The sequence below is a fragment of the Perca fluviatilis genome, chromosome 5 (genome assembly GCF_010015445.1).
Source record: "Perca fluviatilis chromosome 5, GENO_Pfluv_1.0, whole genome shotgun sequence".
In the NCBI taxonomy this organism is placed as follows: Eukaryota; Metazoa; Chordata; class Actinopteri; order Perciformes; family Percidae; genus Perca; species Perca fluviatilis.
In genome coordinates, this window is record NC_053116.1 from 22869107 (window position 1) to 22877890 (window position 8784).

The window sequence follows — 8784 nt, forward strand, 5'->3', positions numbered from 1 at the left end:
AGAGTAAGCGTTAGCTTCTCCAGTTTAAAAAAATCTAAGTTACACTATACACTAATTGCTGACTTTGAAGAGTAGGGGATATGGGTAGGTCGTTGCTTCACCGTCAAACTGCTGCCATGTCAGGTGCCAGAACGAGAAGCTACTAAATGCTGTGGCATTTTTTTTGACAGGTAATCCATCATGTTGAACTTGCTGAACTGTTGCAGGTTTTTTTTTACACCATACCAATAGCCACCAAATGTTTCTTGTAATATGGTAGTAATGTGAAGTATATGTGATTTGCACAGTACTGAAATGCAGGCAAAACACTTATCTTTCAATTTTGAAATGCAAATAAGAAAGAAGATTACCCAGTGTGTGAAGATCTTAAGGTTTAATGTGATGTTCTGCTCTGCAGGTAGATCTCGTGGGGTCGGAGAAACTTAACAACTCCATGGGCTTCTCCATGTTCTTTGTTGGCCTGGGTTGCCTCACAGGACCTCCTTTGGCTGGTGAGTGGATCACGTCATGGAAAACCTTTTAGTCAGACATGTGCTAACCCACTTTTCCACCTGCACACAATAACAATCACATACATATGCACTGCATATGTGTACATTATGTGGTTTTAGCCATTATGTTACTGTTCTAAAGTGATTTGTAACACAGCACAGAAGGCAAGGTGAGGTGTGTATCCCTGTCCCTGTGTGTGTGTGTGTGTGTGTGTGTGTGTGTGTGTGTGTGTGTGTGTGTGTGTGTGTGTGTGTGTGTGTGTGTGTGTGTGTGTGTGTGTGTGTGTGTGTGTGTGTGTGTGTGTGTGTGTGTGTGTGGTGGGGAGGGACACATATTTTCATGGGGCCCTGAATTCCTTGCAGTGCCTCCAAGTGTGTGTGTGTGTGTGCGTGTGCGTGTGTGCAGTCAGTCAATATGGAGTGGGAAAACTGAAACACAGGAGAAAAACAGCCTATAGATAGGGAAGCCCTCAATGCAGACTGGGACTTTGGGGTTGCTTTGACAAAAATGCATACAGGGGTTACTGGGTCAATTTCATCTTGCCTTGAAGCAAGTCAAGTAGAATAACAGAGCTGTGTCCTTGGCTGGGTTTGGGTCACTTTGTTTATGTGATGGCAGATTGCCTTTATTAGTCTAGTAAAGAACTGTTTGTAATCTGGCATCAGTTTTTTGTTACAGTGTTTCTGTTACTTTAGGTTGTGGCAGATTCATTCTAATGAACCAAGCCAAAAAGAAAACCCAAAACCATCTGCAAAATACATGAACTGGAGTCTGAATCAAACCTGTTTTCATCTTCAATATATAGAACAGTGAAACTTGCAAGAACTTGTACATCATGTCTCATCATGATTTCTTCTGTGAATGTGTTTCTAGGAAAAATAACTCTTTGTGCCCCTATTTGGCCCCAGTTAAACTAAGGGGGGTTTCCTTGAACCTATTGAAATGGTCCTGCCCACTGTATTGGGCAATCCCTTCAGGGGAGCTTATGGATTTCGGGGTTGAAATGTGACTAAGGCCCCCTTTAGGGTGGTACGGAAATAGCATGTGGCTCTGTTTACCAGCTCTTCTGGATGGCCAACTGTCTGTTAAATGTTGCAGCAGCAGCTTCAATATGGCCTTCTCTGCTTTATGGGGCCACTCAGGGGCGGAGTGGGACCAAAAAATCGACCGGGAATTTTAGAATTTTAGACCACCGGACCTCGCGCTACTTGCCTAACGCAAGTAGCGCATTGGAACTGACTGCCAAGAACTTATGCCACAGCCGGCCAAATTGAGAAAAGGAAAGCCACTTACCTACCTTACAGGTTCCAGAAAAGACGAGTGGAGGGTCAGAGTTTTAAACTGATTAGGTGTAATGTTTTCATAACCCAATGTGTACTTCTAGCTTTGGTTGCTCAAGACAGTAGGCTACACACAGCTATGGATTCGACCAAAACAAACAACCTAAGTCCTGCCTTCCACTTCCTGTTAATACGTCTTTTTATTTTGGAATTTTGAATAAAGTACCGAAACAGCAGTTTCACAGGATCTAAACAAACTTTTGAAGTGGTAGACACATGGTATCATTTCTAGCTACCTAGTAGGCAACATTGTGTTTTAATAACGTGTTTTACCTGCTAGGCAGCACACATATAAAGCCACATATAAATATACTAGCATCATAGAACCCTTGAGCTCTTCTCTGTAATGTAGACATATGAAGAATGTAAAAGTGTATGTAAAAGATTTTTATTGGATTTTACTTTATAATTCAAAAATGTTATATGTCCATTATCTGGAGAAAAAAATAATACGTGAAAATAATTGTGTAATATTTGACAAACATAAGTATCCTCAAAAAGTATTTTATGAACCGACAGCTATGTAATTCTTTTGTACCACCTTATAAAAACGCAACCTTCATAAAAGGTTTTGTTTTAAGTAATGGCTTTTTTAATGGTTAATTTATGGTTACATAATGTTTATATATAACATTAGGGTTGTTAGGTTGTAAATCTCTCTTGATGGTGTTTATCCTTTATTATTGGGCAATATTGCAGTTATGTTTGTAGTGCATAAATACTCTAATACTTATAAGAAGCCATTAAATCTGCAGTTATGTTTTATAAAAACGAATTAATTGGTTCAGATGTTCAGCAGCTCTTTTCTATAAATGGTCAAACTGTCCATTTTCCAAATAACTAAAGTTAAAAAGATAAAGCAAGTGTTTTGCTAAAAGACAATACAACCCTTGGTATTTTTCACAACATTGCAACCCAAAAGCTGTCCTTATTAATGGCTTAATAATGATCTATTTTTTATCATTAGGTTAGGGATCATGCAGAGTGAGGGGGTCGTTATTACGGCTTATTGCACTGCTACTTAGAAATCAATAATTTGACACAAAATATTACTTTAAAAATTATCTTTTTGAATTAAAAATGGTCCTCCACAGTCTATAATCAGAACTGCGTCCATAGCAGCAGCCTGCTACTCAGAAATAACAGACCGTAGAATGCCGTAATTGACCAATCAGAATTGAGTATGCAACAAAAACAATAAGCAACAACTATAAATGCTTTATAAAGACTGCCTCATTAGAAAGTGGTACCTATTTTTTCTTAAATGGTTTTAAATGGATCATCTAGACTGCAGGTTCACTTTGGTTCATTGTTGCTGACTTTCTATGCATTCATTTTTGTCTTTGTTTAGCATCTTCTAAACTGTACTTAACTTAGCATGCATGCATGGCATGGTACACCTTTTCCAGCACAAACCCAAGATACAAATCTGACTTATCATTTTGAAATTCTGACAAAGAAGCTGCCAGGAACACAAAATACAAGGAAAATCATAGCTGCTCCTCAGCGATGGTCGGGCCGAGCATTTTAAGGAGGAAAAGGAAAAAGCAGTGAATGGAGAAGAGGAGAAAAACACCCCACAGCATAATGCCAGTGGTATGTTAACCTAGGACACAAACTAATGAGCTGATCATTTCAGCTGCTCAGAAACATCTAAAAGAAAAAACAGCGAAAGTGACCAAAGCACAATGGCCGATTCAGTATAACATGGTCACCTTGTAACTATTGGGGCTTGAACTCACACCCTTCAGAGTCTGAAGGTAAGTGCTGCTCTCAGTGAGCTATTGTCCGGTTGATGACATTTCTAGCTATTGGGGTTATGTTTTCAGCCTGGGTTGACTTAATAAGATGACTTTCCTAAATTGGACTGATTGTTAATCTAAATCAGGTGTGTTAATGCAGACACACATTTAATATATACAGAACAGTCGTCCACAGCACAATGCCTGATTAGATATATGTACGATCATCTTGCAACACCAGAGGCTCAAACTCAGAACCTTTGACACCGTAGGTTGGTGCTGATCTCACGGATCTATTATCTGGGTGATATGACAAGTGGAATCGCAACATCTAGTAGACAAGGAGCAGGCTTGCAATTCTGACCTGAGAGCCTTTGCTGCATGTCATTCCCCCTCTCTCTCTCCTTTTATGTCTGAGCTGTCCTATCATATAAAGGCCTAAAATGCCAAAAAAAAGTCATAGTATTTTGTGTCGAAAAAAGTCATAGTAAAGTATGTCGAAAAAAGTGGTAGTCATTGAACAAAACAGTGACGAAAAAGTTGTATAGAATAGTATGTCGAAAAAAGTAATTATACCATATTGAAAAAAGTCATAGTATATTATGTCTAAAGAAGTGATAAAAAGTCATAGTATAGCATGTCAAAAAAGTTATATTGTAGTATGTCTAAAGAAGTGATTAAAAAGTCATACTATAGTATGTCTAAAAAAGTCATAATATAGTATGGTGAAAAAAAGTGATAAAAAATTCATAGTATAGCATGTCGAAAAAGTGATAAAAAGCCATAAATAAATGTAAAAAAAAAAAAAGTCATTGTATAGTATGTTGAAAAAAGTCATATTATAGTATGTCAAAAAATGTGATAAAAAGTCATAGTATAGTATGTCGAAAAAAGTGATTAAAAAAGTGATAGTATAGTATGTCGAAAAAGTGATAGTATAGTATGTCGAAAAAAGTGATAAAAAGTCATAGTATAGTATGTCGAAAAAAGTCATAAAAAGCCATAAATAAATGTAAAAAAAAAGTCATAGTATAGTATGTCGAAAAAAGTCATAGTATAGTCAAAAAAAAGTGATAAAAAGTCATAATATGTCGAAAAAAGTGATAGTATAGCATGTCGAAAAAAGTGATAAAAAGCCATAAATAAATGTAAAAAAAAAAAAAGTCATAGTATAGTATGTCGAAAAAAGTGATAAAAAGTCAGAGTATAGTATGTCGAAAAAAGTGATAAAAAAGTCATAGTATAGTATGTCAAAAAAGGGATAAAAAGTCACAGTATAGTATGTCGAAAAAAGTGATAAAAAAGTCATAGTATAGAATCTCAAGTCTAACTGAAACAGAGGATTTGAACATTCAACCTTCTTCCAATCATTCATTCATCACCCTAAGCTATCTGACACGACAGAAATGATCATGTTTTTGATATATTTATCTCTTTGTACATAGTATACTGGACAATATATGGAAAATATAACATTCAAACACTCAACCTTCTGTCTTCCAATCATTCTCTTATCACTAAGCTATCTGAACTAGAGTGCGGATCGGGTCGCATTTTCTGTCCAAGCCCGGCCCGCGTCCGACAGAGCAGTAACCGAACCCAGCCCGAGCCCGACAGGCATTAAGATATTTATGTCCAAGCCCAACAGTTAAAATCTCGTTTTTTTCTCATACTAATGACACATACGTTTGTTTGTGTGGAAAGCCCGCTTTTATTAAGAAAATGTAGGAAGGCATTGAGAAATGTCAACAGATGAGCGCATCAGCACACACGGGGCAACAAGCATATGTTAACACAGGCGAGCACCCATATAATAAGCTTTTTAAATTTTTAAATGTTCAATGCCTTATCGCATGACCGAGCCCGACCCTAACCCGAACATCATTTCTAAATATCTGTCCGAACCCAGTTTGGGTATCCATCCTCTAATCTGAGCTGACAAAAAAAGTTAAGTGTTTGGCATATTTGTCTATTTCACATAGTATATTGGGCCTCAACACTTACTGAAATATATAAGCTCTGAACACATGTAAGATTTGAACACTGAACCTTCTGTTTTCAAGTCATTGTTATGTCATTGTTGTCATTATCACCCTAAGATATCTGACCTGAAAGGAGAAATTGACATTTTTTACATTTCTGACATATTTGGCATATTTGTCTCTTTCACATAGTATATTGGACCTCAAAACTTACTAAAGATTTGAACATTCAACCTTCTGTCTCTGTAGCGCCACCATCAGGACTAATAGCTTTGCTGCTCGGCCCCTAATGACACAGTTTTTATTTACAAATCTTTATTGATAATTGCTCAAAATATTATTATTATATATAAAAAAATATATAGTTTCATTATTCATACAGCACAAAAATGTAAGAAATAAAACTATAATAGTCAATTTGTATGTTAAGCAAACTTATCCCAACTCGTTTTTGTGCTTGTAAGTCACTAACAATATTAATTCCCAGTTTTCTTCTTTCTTTTTTTTTTACGTGTGGAAGCCCCACATCACCACTTACAATGGGCTTCCTTAGCTGGTCGCTACATGATATATAAACTATAAATGAAATGTGTTCTGTATTAACCAATGAATAGACAGACTGTTAAAGTGTTCCTGTGTTGTTTGCATTTTGTAGGCTTCCTGTACGACTACACTCAGACTTACGACTGTTCTTTCTACCTGGCTGGCCTCTGCTATCTGCTCTCATCTCTCTCCTTGTTCATGGAGCCGCTGGCTCAGCGCTGGAAGGCCAGGAACAAACTGACCTGCACCAAGAGAGCGGAAAGCAGCTGTAAGACCAACGGCTGCTTTGCCCCCGACCACCTGTAGAACGGCGCTGTGTAGGAATGAAACCCAGGGAAGGCCTTCGATCTTGAACCAGCATGCTCATAAAGTGCCATGGGCCCGCATACCTTGGACTCTTAAAGTCGGGACCCAAGTGACCCTTAATTTCAGCAGGAGCGTAACACGGTGCCGAGGAGACCACAGTAACATGTCTAAGAACATGCCATAGTCCGGACGTTGGTGAATAGATGTTTATGATGAACTTTTAAAGAGCCAAAATTTGGGTGTCCTGCAAAATATTTTACTCCCTATTCTTGTTCTTATCAGAGGTACATGCAACCAAACTGAAGTAATCCTCTACATACATTATCCAGCACATTATATATTATAAAACACAATCTAAATCTGTTTTTCAATGCAACAACAAAACTGCATTAACTTTGCAGTGAATTTCAGTTGCACATAATATGGCTGGAAACGAAGCTATGCAGTTAGCTTGATATCCTGTTATCTGAAATCCTCCTCCTATTGTTTCTGTGATGGCATTCATGGAAGAGCATATCCATGAAGAAATCTCACTCGATTTCTTTGGAAGAATTTACCTGTATCTGTAAACCTGTACTCACTGGTATGCACTTTGGGCCAAATTGTAATTAAGCTAAATGACATCTGACCTTTTAACTGCCAGGTAATTAAGAAAGTGAGCAACCACTTAATTGCAGCCTGCTTGTATGACACAAATGTGTAACCTGCTCTTAAAAGCCAAAAAGCAGCAACTGCTTCAGTAGTTTAATCTCTTGCCCCAGAACTATTATTGTAGGCACAGGGGTTGATTAAATGGCATGCTTTACCATTTAGAGGTATAATCATATTCTCGTATTTATATCTTTGTTATTAATAATCTGGATGTTTTTTTTGTTTTTTTTTTGTCTGTCAACTACTTTAGCATACTTAGACTTAGAGTATGCTGTGTCTCAATTCAGATACTTTTGTGAGTACACTTACATGTAGTGCAATGTGTACACTATGCACTCACTTGTGTAGTGTGTAAATTTTTGGAACTGGAAATGACTATTCTTCTTTTTAATGGTAAATTGCATCCGGGCAGAGCATTACCGCAACCTATTGTCGCCCACAAAAATATACATTGGCTTGTTTTTTTTCACTATCTGACAAAAAACACATGTATAAATTCCATTTGTATAGTTTGGTTTTCGCCATTTCAATCGCCACCGCTATGGTGTCCGTTGAGAGCGAGTAGTGTCCTGTGTTCCACGCTCATCGTTTTGACCATTTTGAGTGCAGCATCCAGGTACTTGTAGTGCACTGCATTTGGCCATACTTCAGTCTGTGTGAACGCACTATTTACTCAAAATAGCAAGTGTAAGTACAGAAGAGCACAATTTGAGACACAGCATTACACAAAGATACACCATTCAAACTTCAAAATATTCGGCTAATTTAGGACACTAAATGCTGCTTCTGTTCAGATTTTTTTTTTTTATATCTTTCAACTTTCTCTCATAGAAAGTTCAATGTTTGAACATTTTCTTTTCCTCTTTAACCCCTTGATACTCTTTATTTTTTTCATCTACTACTATTAGTACTTAATGACATTAGTTCCATTTTTCATACCTCTCATAGTTTTTCTGGAATTGCAGTTGTTTTTTAAAAAACTTTTTTTCCTTCCATTATAATTGGTATGTATTGTCAACACATTCTCACTCCCATCGCGTAAAATACGGATGCTTGGCTAGGGGACGGTTGGGTTTAGAAAAGAAGAACAGGACGGTTGGGTTCAGGAAAAGAAGAACAGGACGGTTGGGTTTAGAAAAGAAGAACAGGACGGTTGGGTTTAGAAAAGAAGAACAGGACGGTTGGGTTTAGAAAAGAAGAACAGGACGGTTGGGTTCAGGAAAAGAAGAACAGGACGGTTGGGTTTAGAAAAGAAGAACAGGACGGTTGGGTTTAGAAAAGAAGAACAGGACGGTTGGGTTTAGAAAAGAAGAACAGGACGGTTGGGTTTAAAAAAGAAGAACGGGACGGTTGGGTTTAGGAAATGTGACACGCGGGACACGATCCCCGTTCTCCTGGGTGAAAGTCCTGTGTTGTTTGACCCATTCACCACCCCACCAACCTCCCCATGCGGATTTTTGGGCTTTCATACTACTCGCTACCGCTGCCCTCCCTGGTGCGTTCTACACACACGCTGAAGGGCACTTTTGACGTTGTATCTGACGCTGACAGCTACTGCCCAAACGTCTGTTGTTATGACTGTGGTCATATTTTTTTACGAGTTCGGAATGAGAACGGGTTGGTATTGTGCTGGTGACACTGACTTCTGGCAATCAAGTTAAGGGAAGTGGGGTGTTGAACTGAAATCTAAGCTGTTTTCAGTACTTGCACATGAACTGACCCTTAAAC

At 38.0% G+C, this 8784-nt stretch overlaps 1 protein-coding gene across 3 annotated transcripts in view; it reads left to right on the top strand.

The window, feature by feature from the left end:
* The window catches only part of slc16a4 (solute carrier family 16 member 4), a 29278-nt gene extending 21122 nt beyond the window's left edge, over positions 1 to 8156 (top strand). For all 3 annotated transcript variants that reach the window (XM_039801832.1, XM_039801830.1, XM_039801831.1), the window contains 2 exons: positions 398 to 491; positions 6212 to 8156. In XM_039801832.1, coding sequence (XP_039657766.1) covers positions 398 to 491; positions 6212 to 6405 — 288 coding nt within the window. In that variant the 3' untranslated portion in view covers positions 6406 to 8156. The remainder of the gene's footprint in view (positions 1 to 397; positions 492 to 6211) is intronic.
* Positions 8157 to 8784: the final 628 nt, after the last annotated feature.